Genomic DNA, 16335 nt, shown 5'->3' on the forward strand with positions numbered 1-16335 from the left:
GTGTCCAGCACATGGTATGTGCTTTGGGAAAAAATGTGCACTGAATGAATAACTGCTTACAGGCCATTCCAAGGACTCATACCCCTGCCATTCAATAGGTACAGCTGGTTTCCACTTTGCTCTTTGCTTTCCCAGATTATGTGCCTCCCTTTAGTGTGATTGTTCTGAACAAGCCTGGAGCTCAGGTTTTGGAGCTGCCATGTCATGAGCCAGAAAAAGAGAGGGTCCCTCAGCATCCCCTGTCATTGGCAGGAGTTCACATGGGCTTTCTGAGGAAGAGACAGCTCTGGCCTCCACAAAGCTTTCTGAGCTGTACCTGAGGGATGGGAGGTGGTTGTACCATCCATCCTTCTTGCCAGCCAGTGAATTCATGGCTTTGACCCTCCACAAATCCACTCTTGCCTTTCCCCCTTCCACTTTGGTCACCTGCAGTCTAGACCCACACAATTAGCCAAAGAAACCTTGGGAATTATCTGCATATTGCTCAAATCCCTGTGCCTGGGTCCACTGCTCTCTCGTGGTGCCTAGCACTGTGCTTGGCATGCAGCAGGTGCTCAGTCAATGTCTGCTGAGTGAGTGACTTGACAAAAAAATGAATGAACTGCAAGATCCCTGATACTGAGCTCTGTTGCTGTTTCAAATCAAATTAAATTAGGGACTTCTGCTCCCCAGGAGTTTTAATTTAATGCTTTTGAAGACACAGCATGGGGCACACTGGTAGCAGATAATGAGCACACTATAAGGCTTGCACTGCTTCCGTGGTCGTTCCATGACCAGCATTTCCAATGTGCATGTCTGCAGGTCTGGGTGCAGGTGAGGGCATAAACATCTACACCCTGAGAAGAGCCCACATGTATGGTGCAGGCAGGGGCTGGTTTCCCTTCTCCTTGTTCTCACCATGAGTCACTGTGTCCACTCTCTCCCCAGAACACAGAGCTACATGGCTAATATGTACTGAGGGCTCACACCAGGCATAATACTAAATGCCTGGATGCATCAACTCATTTAACAGTCACTTCCAGCTGCACAAAGAGGAGACTCTTGACATTACCCCCATTTTACAAATGAGGAAACTGAGGCTCAGAGCGGTTAGATAACTTGCCATGGTCAGCGAGGGGCAAAGTCACAGAGGGACACAGGAAGTCAGACCCCAAAGGCTGTGTGTGTTCTTATCTATTCTTCTATGGATTGCCTCCCATTCATTAACTCACTCACACACTTGCTCACGCATTCATTCATTCAACATATGTGTACCAAATGCCTATCGGGGGTACTATTATGTGGCATGCACATTCATAGGCCCACAACTTGCTTCAGTTTTCTGTCTTTAGACCATAGCCTAAAGAGTGGTCCTAAGGGTAGCAGAGGTAGTGGCTGCTGTGACATTTCTGCAGGGGCACCATCCCTCCCAGACTTGTGAAATCTTGGCATTTTTGCCACCCTGTGGATCCCAGGGGCTGGCTGCTTCTGAGGACCCCTGGTGCCTAGTATACTGGCTGGAACATGGTAGGAATCAAAAGATACTACTGACTGAAAAAATAAATGAATGAGCCGGAATCAAGCTACACCTCAAAGTCTCAGAGATTTTTCTAAAGAAACCTAATACCACATGCAACCCTTTTTAGCATCTCATTGTTCTTAAGTCCAGTCTCTCACTGTCCTCTGAGGTCTGGTCCTTTTGGGTCTGCTCTGTTTCTGCCCCCTTCTTTCCCCTCCACTCCCACGCCCCCCAACTATAGAAATACTCTCAGGGCCTCCTGGAGAAGGGCTCTCTCTCACCTCTGATCTTGCGTCCATGCCCACCTCTCTTTGCACAGACTGCCTTACTTTCCCCACCCTCTTCCTAACAGGCTGTTATTTATCATCCAGACCTCAGTCAGGGTGTCACCTATATTGGGAAGCCTTCCTTGCTTAGAGGCTCCACTGAGGTATGGTACTTCTCTAAGCATTTGCCCAATGCAGATTTTGTTTTGGGGGGGGTGGGTACAGTAATGCAACCTTTAATTTAGTCTCTCTCCCTAGCTCAACTGTCAACTCCAAGAGAGTAGGGACAACGTCTGGCTTGTTCATTAGTGTATTTCTAGTGCCCACAACAGTGTTGAGCACATAGTAGGTGCTCAATATATCTCTATCTCTATATTTATCTAATTGCTCATTGACCTACCCATCCACCATCTCTCTGTGTCATGAATGATTAGGGGCTGAGCATCAGGACACCCTTACGCACCCAGGCCCTATACACGCTGACTTTCCCACAGACACCGACAAATGGATTGATGGTCACAAAACTGTGTGAGGGTTCTACTTCAGGAAGGGATTACTGACTGGCTAGGGGAGTGTGGGGACACTCCAGACATCATCCTTGGATCCTCCATAGAATTGGGGGCGAATAAATCTCTGAAGTCTGAGTTCTAAAACCAAAATAACCTGGGCAGAGGAGTTGTAAAGTGTCTGACGGTGGAAAACCTAGATCTTGTTTCTAAGCGTTGAGAGGAGGAGGAAGTCAGCTGCAGCCCAAGCATGAGGGAGGAGGGTCTGCCTGAGGTGGGGCACTGCTGCTGTCACATTCTCACCATTGCTCTGGGAGTCCACTCCAGTCACTACAAAATGATCCATTGCTCATATTTAAGCACATGTTCAAGTTCAAGCTAAACACACTGCTCCCCAGCTTTAAACCCACCAAAGCCTTCCCATGACACTTAAAATACAATCCAAACTTCTTCCCTGGGCCGGCAAGACCCCTTATGATCTGTCCCCCTGTCCCCCCAAAGACCTCCTTCCTGTCACTCTCCATCTTGCTCGCTGTGCTCTGGTCACACTGGCCTTGCTGCTCCTTGAGCATGCCAAGCTCCTGCCTGGAGCCTCAGGGCCTTTGCACAGGCTCTTCTCTTAGAAGATCAAGATCCAGGTTGTTCACAGTTTTCAGCTCTAAAATTATTTTTAGAAAAGCCTTCCCAAATGAATCATCCCTTTGAAAGTAGTCCTCATCAGCCTCTCTAGTCCTCAGCAATTACATGCATGGAATTTTATTTTCTTTGTACAGTACTTGTTATTAGTTGAAATTTTTTCATTCATTCATTTGCTCACTCTGGCTGCCCCGCTTACAGATCAATTCCACGACAATAAGGGTCTGGTCTGTCCCTTGGGCACCTCGCATATCATAGGCAATCAGTGACTCTCCAAGCCACAAGCATGGGACTCCCATGGGATTGAGAAATCCATCAGAGCTGCCTACCTGCTGTGAGCCAGGCCCTGTGCACAGCCTCGGGACTATGACAACATGAAGGAGCTTCTCTATAGCCCACAAAATGGCCCTGCCATTCTTTCCCTCCTTCTTGTCCAATTTTACATTTGTCTTAAAGTTAAGGCTTTAGAAAAAAATTTGAAATGCACGATTCAGGGCTCCTTGCATTACATGTTGGCATTCTGCCAACGATCTTGGTGGCCGTCACACCAAGGGTACCATAGCTATAGTAGGAACCCTCACAAATCACCAGCCATGAATGGCCGGCATCATTTGTCACTGCCAGAAGTGCCCAGTCTCCCAACGGCAGGCTGATAAACAGGGAGAGCCCAGTCACCAGGCATCCATCTCATTAATGGGACATTAATGTCTTCAATTGGCCGCTTGGGCACCCAGCACAGACTCCAACTGGGGCAGCATCTAATTGCCCCTGGTGCCAGTAATTTATGGAGTGGGCTCCCATGGCAGCTCAAATCTAGCCAACCCATTTGGAGCCTTAATTAGAAATGGTGGCTTCACAAGAACCCCCACCCTTGCCTGTTTAGTGCCTATTCAGTAGGGCATGGGTCAGCCAGGTGGGGCCATAAGGGGCTGGAAAGAGACCAGGTGGGACACTTAACCCCAGCCCACTCCCATCCCTCAAGATTCTCCACATTCTAAAATCGGCTCCTAAGCCAGAGACAAACTCACTGAGAGTGCTTAACTCCAGGAATGGATCATTGCTTTAGCCACTTGCTGACGTAAGGAAGGCAGAAATCCCGTGAGGAGTTTTGTGTGGGCAACCCTCACCAAGCTTGATCATGTTCCCTCTTCCTTCTAGTGTCACTAGCCAAGTGCAGGCATTCATTCAGTCAGAAATCTTTTTTAGCATCTACAAATGCTGCATCCTCTTCTATGTGCTGGGGATACAGCAGTGGGTGGGAGTGATACTGCCTCAGCTCTCTTGTGGACAATCACCAAGTGATCAGAGAAACCACCAAGATGCTGCTAGATGGTAAATGCTAAGAGAAAAAAAATAAAGTAAGGGTGTGCCAGGTGGAGAATATAGCTATTGTGGCATAAGTGGTTGGGCAGGGGAGGTACATCATTAGGATTTAGATCGGAATGATCCCCTCCCCCTCATATGATGAAAACCTGAAGGAAAGTGCTCTGGGCAGGTAGACCAGCACATGCCAAGCCTGAAGTAGGAACAAACTTGGCATGTTTGACAAAGACACAAGTGTGAGTGGGGAGGAGAGTGGTACTGGATGCGGCTGGAGAAGAAGACAGGGCAGATCAGGTCTGGAGGTAGGGGTGATGTTACAAGGGTGATGCTGGATCAATCATCTCCTCAGGCAGAAAAATAACTAAAAACTGATGCTGTACTGGAGAGGTGGAAACTGTATTCCATAGATCTATGCACCCATGCACCAGTCCATTTGTCCAATCACTGATACATTGTCCGTCCGTCCGTCCATCCATCCACCTGCCTACCCATCTGTCCATCCATCCACCCATATGTCCATCCATCTAGCTATCTGTCCATCTACTCATCCATTCAATGATTGATCTGGAACTTATTTTAACCTAAACCCTGTGCTAAGAACTGGGGAGAAAAAGCACAATTAAGCGTGAGATTTGCAGCCTGAAAGATCTTGGTTCAACTTTGAGCTCTGCCACTTCCTAGCAATGATCTAGAAAATCAGTGAATCTCCATAGGCTTCAGTTTCCCAATATGTAAAATGAGACTACTGCTACTACTTCACTAAGAAACCTGTTTGTTATTGGTCTATTACTAACACAAATTTAGGAGGACTTACCAGGTAGAATAAAAAAAAATAACAGAAACAGAAATTCTACTATAAAAAAATAGACCAGGGCTCTGGGTTGGCTTGGTCCACTGTTCCTCTCTTCCTGCCCTGTTTAAGATGTCAGTTCCAGTATTTGAAGCTGAAGAACCTTCTCCAGGCACAGAGTGAGCTTATCCGTGGGGTTCTCCAAGTCCCCTTTCCTCCATTTCCTACTATAGGTGTCAGATCATAGAACAGGATGCAGCAAGGGGGATGCCAAAGGCAGGGAATATGACAAGGTCTGGCCTCTTACCTCGGAAAACTGAAGCCTCCCAAAGTCGCTGGGTGGGCTTGCGATCTTGAAGACTTTCTTTGGCATCACCCATGTCTCCAGGGTCTCAAGTTTGCTCACTGCCAGATTAGTAGCATGATGCTTGATCAGAAAGCCCTGGAAGCGGTCAGCAAGGAAGTAGAGGTGGACAGAGGCTGGGTGGCCCATTGGATAGTACCTGAAAAACACACACTGTCTCATAGGAGCTCATGGGTCAGGGCTGGAGATGTGCAGGCTCACAGTGGAGTGCCACCCATTATGCTGGTCCTGTTCCTAAAATGAACCCCACTTTAGACAATGCTCATCATATTCCCGAAAGCTGCCACTTGTGTATCTATGATCTCAGTAACTATTAACAACAGCTTTTTGGTGGATTATAAGTGTAACGTATGCTGACTGTACGGAAGTGCAATAAAGAAAACAAAAATTGCTACTCTTGATCCTTCTTTTCATAGACGATGTCAATTCACGGATATTTATTGATCCTCCGGTGCTAGGTACCAGGAAACAACAACAGTGTGCAAACAATGTCATATTGACATATTCCCCTTCAGCCTTATTTTCTATGCATATATTTGCATAAATCTTACATAGCTGAGATCACAATATACATATTGGTTACATCCTGCTTTTGCTTCATACTATTTCTCGAGCATTACCATATGTTTTTGAAAATTCTCTGAAAACATGATATACATTATTCCACTGTATGTAATGACATATTTTACAAAGCAAGTTCCCCATCACTGGCTGCTTAACTGGTTTCTAATTTTTTGGCCAGTCTAAACAATACTGCATTAAACATCCTTGACCAAAAATGGTTTTTGGAACATCTGTCTCTCTAATCTCCAAGGGGCTTTCTATATATCTGCTGTCCAACTTTATCAGAAAGGGTGTACTGATTTATGCTCTCACTGTCTTTCTCAGTCACAGCATTAGGTATTATCCTTAAAAATTAATCGAAGATCCATATATCCATACACAAAGAGGTAGCTGTTGTTTTAAGATGCATGTCTTTGATCTGCAAAGGCTCACTGGGAGAAAGGAGCAGGGAAACTAAGCAGAGATGCCCCAGGAGGGAGCAAAGGAGGGGGGAACTTTGGAGGAGCCCAGCTTTGTCTTTCCTACTTGTAAAATAAAAGGCTGCCGGCTTCCACAATGTGTAAATTGCACAGCACTTAGAGGGTGCTTGTGGCTCCTTAATAACAGCGTTCCACAAATCACTGTTCCTGCTCAGCCTCCTTCCTTCTGGTCCTGATCTGGAGCTTAAATCTTTATGTCTAATTATAATGGTTAGGGAAGCCACCTTCCTGTGTTTATGCATCTCTGGAAATCACTGCGTAGTTACCGAGATGCCTCTGGGGCTGTGAGAAAAAAGCCCACACCCTCTTCAGACAGCTCGCTGGGCATCGTAGCTCACTAAAGCCCACTTTGGGCCTGGACTCTGGGAACAGAAAACCCTCACCCTGGACTGTGCTGCAGACCTTTGTGCCATGAAGAGACGGTGGTTTACAGCTGTGCTCTTCAATACAGTAGCCACTAGTGACTACTGAGCACTTGAAAGGTGGCTGGTGTGACTGAGGAACTGACTTTCTTATTTCATTTCATTTTCATTCAAACTGAAATACCCACTGGTGGCTACTGGCTACTATACTGGACAGCATAGATAGTCGTGGTAGTCTTGTGGTCGCCTGTATCATGTCTCCATTTCTCCCCCTCTCCTGTTCCCATGCCCCTTTCCATGTGACTTTGCAGTTTTCCTTGCCCCAAGGAGGCAGACTCTGTTTCCCTACTCCTGAATCTGCTCGGGCCAGCAGAAGGTGGTGGGAAGGGGCTCATGCCTGTTCCCAGCCAGGCCTCAAGAAGCCTTGCACATTTCTTCTCTTGGTCTTTTGGGATGATGGCATGCCTTTGTAGACCAGGTGAGGATTTTATCGTAAGCATTAAACAAAACCACTTGTGATACTTAAGCAGGGGACAATGGATATGGCTATTATGAGGTTATAGTTGACAAAAGTAGGAAGCAGACATAAAGAAGCTCCTGCAAAGGTCCAGGTAAGGCATGGTCATGGCTTGGGCAAGGATGCTGGCAGTGCACAGGGGAGTAGAGGATAAATTCAGGTGGAGACAGCAGGATTTCTTAAGAGAAGAGGGGGAAAGCAAGCAATCAAAGATTAACTCTTAGTTATTTAAGAGTTAATTCCTAGGTTACCTGGGAGCATGCCTGGGCTAGTCTACTGGAAGATGAGACACTGGGGCAGGGCAGAGTCACCCCAGTGGTCCCAGACAACACCTCCCAGCCAAGAACAGCAGAGCCCTGCTCCCAGCTTGCAGCAGCTGCATATTCAGGAGAAATGTCAGCTGAGCCCAGGAACACTGCCCAACTGACATGCACACTTGAGCACTACGTCAGGTCAATGCTTGTCGTTTCAAAACACTGATTTTTGGGCTTATTTGTTATGCAGCATTATTGCAGTAGCTAAATAATGCACTGTCAATGTTCCTTCTGTAAGGTGGGTGGGGTCAGTGGGAGTGGAAGAAGAAGAGGAGAGCTTGCTGGCATGGGAGTCAAAAGAAGAAAGTTTGCAGAAGGGAATGGTCAATCATAGGAGGTGGACCTCAGGGGTCTAGGAGATGAGCAATGGTCAAGCACTCTAGAAACCAAGGAGGTAATCTTTGATTGCTTGCTTTCCCTCCCCTTCTATTAAGAAATCTTGCTGTTTCCACCTGAATCCATTCTCTACTCTCCTGTGCCAGCATCCTTGTCCAACCCACCACCATGCTTCCTTACTTGTCTCCACCCTACTTTCATCCACTATAACCTCATATAGCCATATTCACCGTCCCCTGCTTAAATACCACAGGTGGCTTTGCTGAATGTTTATGAAGATATCCAAACGCCTCATCTAGTTGTCAAAGCCATGCCTTGTTCTCTCGCCTCATTTTGTGTCCCACTGCCCCAAACCACCAACTTCCAGCCACATGGACCTTGTTTGGGATTCTACACATATATTATTTTGGATTCTAGAACACACTAAGTGCATTTCCACCTCAGGGCCTTTGCACAGGATATTCTCTGTGCTGGGAATACTCTTCTCTTAGACTATATGGCTGGCTCTGTCTTATCATTTTGCTTAAATGTTACCACTGAGATCTTCCTTGACTGGTGAATCTTAAGTCACCAACTCATTGCTATTATGTGAATTCACCTTTCTTCTCAGCAGAGCATTTATCCCTACTGATCTTGTTTACCAGTGCTTAGGCACTGTCTGTCTTCACAGACAGAATGAGAGGGCCTTGACCTCAGGGGCATGGCCTATCTGGGTCATGGCTGAGTGCCCAGAGCCTAACACAGAGTCTGACACATGGCAGATGCTCAACCGGTATTTGTAGATTGAGAGAAAAGAATTCCAGAAGGATTTTCTCTTGAACCCTTTGCTTCAGAGGTACATCTAGGATACATGCAATCCAGGACTGAATGAACATGAAGCCTTCTGGCACTTACCTTGGCTGTATGGTACTTGTCTTGGCTATATGATTTAATTAAGTATAAGATAATTAAAACTAAGAAGGCAGTTCGTTTTAATTAGATGCAATGCAACAGAGCCTAAAGGATACCACAGATGCATTCATTTCACCCAAAGGTGAGTTTTTTCTTAGTTAAATAAGGGGACATTGAAAAAATTAGGAGACTCACAAAAATACAGATTTCTGATTTGCCTTGAAAGACCATTGGCAGCTCAATGTTCACATTCCCACAGGGCAAGAATGTGTGGGAGCCCAGCACCAGGGGCTGCGGGGCTCCAGGCTGGCACGGTCAGCCCTCACTGCAGGGCCAGCACTGACTGACACATGCTACTTGCCTGGCCCAGGAGGGCATTTGAATTCGAGGACTGACAATACAGTACTGACATCTTTATCTCTGGAGGGTGCTCACAAGCAAACTTTATTTTCTTGTTCTCTCCATCTGCCATTTCAAGAATTTCTTCAACAAGCATGTGTTATTTTATAATGAGAAAAAAATCAATAAACATTATTTTTATAAAAGGTTATGCCACAGACTGGAAAGACACAATTTGCATTAAGTGCCCAAAGGAAATGAGACTCTTGAAAGAAAGTTTACACTTGCTGTTTCCCCAGAAACCCTAGGGGTAGGAATTTACTGTTTTTGCCTTTTGGGATAAGGGTCCTTTGTCCTGATTTATTTTCAGGCTCATATTCACAAATATATCGGCTTTGCCCACAGCAAGGCACAGTGGCTATATTCTAATAAAAAATGAACAAGAAGTCAGAGGATTCCAGGTTGGAGGCACTTGAAGGCTCACTTAACCCCAAAACAAGTACTGGGAGAAAATTTCAACAACTTAAATAAACTGGGGGTATCTTTTGGAATTTCCTATAAAATCATTTACCTTATAAATTCTAAGAAGCCCGGGATTAACATTACTCACGAAAGATATTCAGCTCCCAAGTGTGGCACTGGGCTGTGTACTGGGGATTCGGCTGTGCTTCTGCAAGCAAGGATGCTGCCCCAAGACCCCTAAGGTGACCAGGTCTTCACTGTGGACCCTGACCCAAGGCACTGCTCTGAGTGCAGTGGAAGGGCTGGAGTAAGTGGGGGGTACTTTCAGCTTGGGAGAGGGAGGGGGTGGGCTATCAGGGGGAGCTCTCAGCAAGCTCCACAGGGGATGTGGCACTGGAGACAGCCCTAGAAGACTGGGAAAGGGTAGGCTGCTTCGGGGACAGAGGGGGCAGTAAGCAAAGGAGGGCACAGAGGGAACAATGAGCAGGTCACATAACTTCAAGTTACGGAGTGTGTAGCTCACACACTAGGCTCCCCGTTGACTTTGCCAGCTTAATAATAATGGCATGAACATTTACTAAGCACTTTGTATGGAAAACTCTGTTAAAATGGGGACAATAATAATAAATATAATAAGGTCATTTTTGAGGGTTATCTCCTTTAAACCTCATAATACCTTATGCTGTAAGGCTTATTATTATTCCCATTTTAAAGATGAGGAAACTGAGAGTCAGAGAGGTTCATCATTTGTCCCAGGTCAACAGGCAGCAAATGAGAGTTGAGTTCAATCTTCAGGTCCTGGGTTCTCAACCCACACTGGGGTTTCTGTAAACTAAGTGGGAACCTGCAGGGGGAGAAGAGAGGGCTGAGGCCGTGAGGAAGCAAGGCAAAACTGTGGCAACCCTGCAGAAACCCAGCTGGTCACGTGTGAGGTCCCAGCAGGAAGCTTTCCCACATTTTCAGGATTTTAGGCCACAGTTCCTGAGAAAAGGGAAGAGCTGGGCAAGGTGGGGCACACAGGGGAAGCCTCAGTGGAAAGGGACTGATGTTAATTATTTTTTTCCTTAAAAGAGGGAGGAGGGAGGAGGAAAAGGGAGTACAAGAAAGAGGAAAGTGAATAGAGCACTTATGGAAAAACAGCCTAAAAATAATTGGAAGAAAAAAGAAGGAAGAAATGAAGAGGCTTTCTGCAAAAAGATATTCATCAGGATATTGTTTACAATGGCCCATTACTGACAATAGCAACAGGAAAGGATGGGATTAAGCAAACTCTGGAGTTTCTTTCTACTCAGTGGAACACTAGCAGAGTTAAAAAACATTATTAGCATTATGAAAGCTGCAGAACAGTGTGGGAGAGGGGGCCAAGGGGGGCCAATATTGCAGGACATAGAATTCTTATTGCAAAAATGTCCATATCTGTGATGTACATGGCTAGAGAAGAGAAGGAAAGCCACACAAAATGAAAAGGACTGCTTGGCTTAGGGAAGGACAGTGGAGGGAAGGGGATTATGTTGAATTCTTTTCCTACCTCCCCCTCTTCTTTCTATACATTCTAGAACACTCTTTCGTCCAGTGTCAACTGGTACCTGCTAGTGGCGGGATGATTCTAAGTGATACCTGGAGGGGTACCTGAATGTTTTAAATAACAGTTTTGCATTTTGATGATGTCTTTGGTTATATTTTCAGGTGTGGTAATGATAATATGGCTATGTTTTAAAATGGAACCTTCACTTTTCAGAGACATAAATGAACACGCTCACGGCTGACATGACATGGTGTCCGGGACATCCCTCGATCACACCGATCGGGCGGGGGTGGAGGGCGCGGGGTGATGAAGCAGGCTCGGCAGAGCCGGTCCCTGCTGGAGCTGGGTGATGGGGGCGCTCAGTGTTAATGTATTTGACTTTTTCCATAATATAAAGTTTAAAACAGTTCTGAATTTCCATGGTTACCTTCCATTTAAGATAAACAGAACTATATAATATGGTGACATAGAGCTTCTTTTAAAAAAAATCCTCAGTTGAGGATATGCTTATTGATTTTACAGAGAGATGGGGAAGGAGGGGGAGAGAGAGAGAGAAGAAGAGAGAAACATTGAAGTGAGCGAGAAACATTGATCGGTTACCTCTCATGTGTGTCCCGACTGGGGATCAAAACCACAACCCAGGTATGCGCCCTGACCTGAAATCAAACCCATAAACTTTTGGTGCACTAGACAGTGCTCCAACTAACTGAGCTACCTGGCCAGGGCTAGGGCTTCCCAAAATACATATGCTTAGCATAAAGAATGAGTCCAGAGAAAGGAAATAACTGGGTAAATACTACACCAGGTATTCTGAAAGCATAAAATTCTGATGATGGCTTATCAGGGACATCCTTTGAATGCTGGGATGGTTACACAAATGCTTTTTAGGCAAAGGAAAAGAAGAAGCACGAAGCAGAGCCCCTAACACAAGAGGGTGATCTATCCCCTCCTTCCCGGTCCAGTTCCTGTCCCTCCCTGACCCTCTGGTCATCCCCTCGGCTCACCGGCAGCTGTTCTCCCCGTCTGTGTGCAGCGAGGTCTCAGCCCGCCGGAGGCCCAGACGGGCGAAGGAGTGGTACAAGGTGAGCATCACGTCGCTCAGGCTGTGGATACCATCCGGCTCATCATAGACGTTCTCCCAGTAGGAGCGGAGGCCAGGGGTGCCTGCAGGGTAGTTCCCGTACAGATAATAGTCCAGCTGCCCGACGATCTCCTGATTCACCACGGCTTCGAACTTGCGGGCGAAGAAGGTGGGCCTGGCTGTCTGCTGTGCTCAAGGGATAAAAAGATCTTGGTCAGCAGTGGGAGGGGGTGGGGGGCAGGGAGCACAGCTCTGCAGCCAGGTCGCCTGCATCCAAATCCCTGCTCTGACACTTACTCACCTCTCTGTTCTCAGTTTCTTCCCTTGTAAAATGGAGACAATACTAAGGGTGCCAGAATGGAAAGAGTTAATATTTGTAAAGCATTTGGAGCGATGATGGGCACCCGGTAAGCATCGTTTAAATGTTTGTTAAATAAATTACATCCTAGTGTTTATAGCTGGGATGAATCTCAGAAATTATTTAGCTGGAGTTCTAGGGCAAATATAGCCTACGGATATATTTTAATTGTCCAGCAGTGTTTTAAAATTAAATTAGCTGGCAATATTTAAAAAGTAAGAGAGTTTGCAGAAACAATTATTGACTTCCCTTTAAACAGAAATAGACCTAGCAACCCCAAGCCCACATTCCTACGTGGTAATAACTGGTTAAAGCTGAAAAGCAGTTGTCCCTTTAGACAGGCATGGTTTCTTTGGCTCACCACAGTCCCCACCACTCCCTACTGCCTCCTGGGCACTGCAACAGAGTCAGCATCTCTGGAGATGAGGTTTAGACATCTGTGTCCAATAATGCTTCCCTGGTGATTATGATGCAGTGTTTGAAGACCATTTATGTAAGCCCAGTTTTCAAGGAGACTGAGGCTCAGAGAGGGAAAGGGACTTGTGTAAGGTCACATAAAAAGGTAATGGCAGAGAGAGGATTAAGATCCAGGGTCCAGGATAAAGAAATAAAATACTGAGCATCTGTTATCTATCAGATCTTATACTATAATCTGGGTGGGGATCAACAAACTTTTTTAGTAAAGGGCCAGATAATAAATATTTCCAGCTCTGCAACCGTTCAACTCTGCTGCAGAAGTGTGGAAGTAGCCTCAGGCAAAACAGAAAATTAATGGGTGTGGCTGTGTCACAAAAGAACTTACAAAAGCAGACAGTGGGCTGGGTTTGGCCCAGGTTAGTGTGCTGACTCCTGTCTAGGGCTACAGAAACAATCCAAACACAGCCTCCTTCCTTTAAGAGCTTATGGCCTAGTGTTATTATTGACCTAAGTTTGGGTCTAGCACTGTTTGTGCTGCTGTGGATAAAAAGCAACAATAATGACAATAATAACTGCATTAATAATACTTGATTCAGGGCATTGAGGTTATGTCATCACCTCGAATACTCCCAACAGTGCTGCAAAAACAGGTATATGATTCCCATTTTACAGATGAGGAAACTGAACTCAGAGAGGGGAAGTGATAGGTACAAACTCATACAGTCATAAGATTTGAACCTGAATCTGATGCCCCTCAAACCCAACCACTTCCTACTGCATCATCCTAGGATCCAGCTACTAATGGAGTAAACTGAAAGCTCCTAATAACAAATACCTGTTGTATTATTCTGAACATCCCATTGCTTCTCTGCTTCATGAACCCTTGGGGCCTCCTGCTTCTGTGGTCAGCTCAGTTCCCTTACAGTAGTACTGACAAGACACTACTGGGTTCAAATCCTCATTCTGCTACTTCCCAGCTGTATATGTCTTTGGGCAAGTCACCTGAGACCTCAGCTTCCTTGTCCTTAAAATGGGTATAATATGGGTACCTAGCACAGGGTCTGGTATACTATGCTAGTTGCTAGTATTATGTGAATATTATTACTCCCCCCTTGAGCCTGCTACCAGAGGCTTCTAAGTCGTTGTTTTCTGGGGGCAGAGAATTGGATTCAGTGCCAGGGCAGCCTTCTTTCCTCATCCATGATTTTTTTTTTTTTATCGCAGCTGCATTTCTAAAAGGGCACATTTCTATATTTATCATTCTCTTCCTCGGAGTTCCTTCAACAAGAACTCTGAGTTCCTTATAGGCAGCATTTTCTTGATTCTAGATGTTGGGGGATATTCTTGATCTTTGCTTACTGTGGAAGAATGAGTTGTGAACACATGCTGTCTCTATGTTAGCCAGTTTTTGTCAGAGACAACGATGTCTGTGAAATGCTGGAGATAAAAGTGCTGTTGCTTACAAGTGGCCTGAGAGGGCCCAGCTCCCAAGAACCACCACAGCTACCTACTCTGAGTGATGAGGTCCTTTGCAATGAGGACAATGACTGGTCCTCTACAAAAGTGGAAATTCTTTTTTTTATTCCTTTTCAACAGGTCAAATATTCCCCCTGCAACCCTTTTTCTGCTCAGCAGATCCTTCCTGCATGGGCAATAGAGCAAAAATGTCACCCAAGTTTATGCCTAAATTAACATGGGCTCGAGGAGGTCCCTGGGTAGCTCTCAATCTGTCACCAGAAAAAAAAAGTCTAAGAAAATACTATCATAGCAACCACTTACAGAGGCAAAAGACATTAGGTGGGGACCTTGAGGGACGAAGCCTGCTCTGTCCTGCACCTGTGCAGACACAAAACCAGGAAGGCCTGGTGCAAAGAGCCCAGCATTACAACTGGAAACGTATGGGTGGGACCTTCAGCCCAACTCCATTACATGTGTCCATGGGCAAGTAAGCTTGCCCCTTGGTGTCTCAGTTTCCCCACCTGCCCAATGGCAATGATGTCTACCCAGTAAAGCCAATGCCCACAGCGAGAGCCTAGAGGGGGCAGATCCATACCCTTGTGTTTCTCAAACATACAGAGCCTTCCAGTCACCTGGGGATCTTGTTCACATGCAGATTCTGCAGTGGCAGGTCTGAAACTACAGATATTCTGCATTTCTTACACACTCCCTGGTGACTCTGATGCTGCTGGTCAGTGGACCACACTCTGAGGAGCCTGGCTAAGAGACTAGAAGCTCCATGTGGGGAGCCAGCTCATTTCTGTGTCAGCGTGAGTTGGCAGGGGCACCTTAGGCTATCAGCCTGGCCCTGCTGTCCCCACCCTCCCTATGGCTTAGCAGTTTGGGAAGCAGCATGTCACGTCCATGTGGTGGTTCTAGTGACTTCAGAGTGACGTGTTCACTTATTTTGTAGCCTTCTGTTTGTGTTTTCTGCAGCTGGGGTGGGAGCATGTTGAGGAAGAGAGGTGGAAGGAGCTCGGGGTGCTGGCCTGGAGGAAGCAGGAGGGGTGCTTATATGGGATGGAAAGGTCTGGGGCTCATGGGAAGCAGACAAAGCACTTATCACCCTCCTCCCTGCTCTCTCCAAAACTGTAAATTACTGGGCTGTGCAGAGATGCCTCTGAAGACAACAACGTTTCTACCTCTCATTACTCCTTTACGTTAACAGGGTGTGGCAGTTTCCAAGTCTGGCTGCTCATCAGAATTTCCCAAAGTTGTAAAATATATATTTTAAATATTTTAAAAATTTATTTTTAGAGAGGGGGAAGGGAGAATGAGAGGGAGAGGAACATCGATGTGAGCGAGAAAAATCAATCAATTGCCTCTTATAAGTGCCCTGATTGGGGGCCAAACCCACAACCCAGCCACATTCCCTGACAGGGAATTGAACTGGTGGCCTAGTGCTTTGCAGGATGACACCCTACCAACTGAGCCATACTGATCAGGGCCCAAAGTTTAATACATTAAAAACAAAAATTCCTGGGCCTCACTGAAGATCAGTTGCTTGTCCCCAATTGACATTGGGTGATGTCTGAAGACATTTCTGGTTGTCATGATGGTGTGCTACCGGCTTCTAGTGGGTAGAGGCCAGGGATGTTGCGAAACATCCCACAACACACAGGCCAGCCCCACAGCATGGAATTATCCAACCACAACATTAATGGTGCTGAGGTTGAGAAACTGCCCCAGATAAGACTCAAGTTTGTGCCCAGAGATATGTTTTTAACAAATTATTTCAGGGGATTCTGATCAAAAGGCAATCTATAGAAATGAATACAAGGATGGCCTTTGGAAACAGGTATGTTGGGCT

General features: G+C 46.0%; 1 protein-coding gene across 2 annotated transcripts in view; it reads right to left on the reverse strand.

Moving 5' to 3' along the window:
• XYLT1 (xylosyltransferase 1) overlaps nucleotides 1-16335 on the reverse strand; it is a 300841-nt gene that overhangs the window by 10728 nt on the left and 273778 nt on the right. For both annotated transcript variants that reach the window (XM_036020886.1, XM_028528183.2), the window contains 2 exons: nucleotides 12177-12439; nucleotides 5327-5522 (listed from right to left, as the gene is read on the reverse strand). In XM_036020886.1, coding sequence (XP_035876779.1) covers nucleotides 5327-5522; nucleotides 12177-12439 — 459 coding nt within the window. The remainder of the gene's footprint in view (nucleotides 1-5326; nucleotides 5523-12176; nucleotides 12440-16335) is intronic.

The sequence above is a fragment of the Phyllostomus discolor genome, chromosome 3 (assembly GCF_004126475.2).
Source record: "Phyllostomus discolor isolate MPI-MPIP mPhyDis1 chromosome 3, mPhyDis1.pri.v3, whole genome shotgun sequence".
Classification (NCBI taxonomy): domain Eukaryota; kingdom Metazoa; phylum Chordata; class Mammalia; order Chiroptera; family Phyllostomidae; genus Phyllostomus; species Phyllostomus discolor.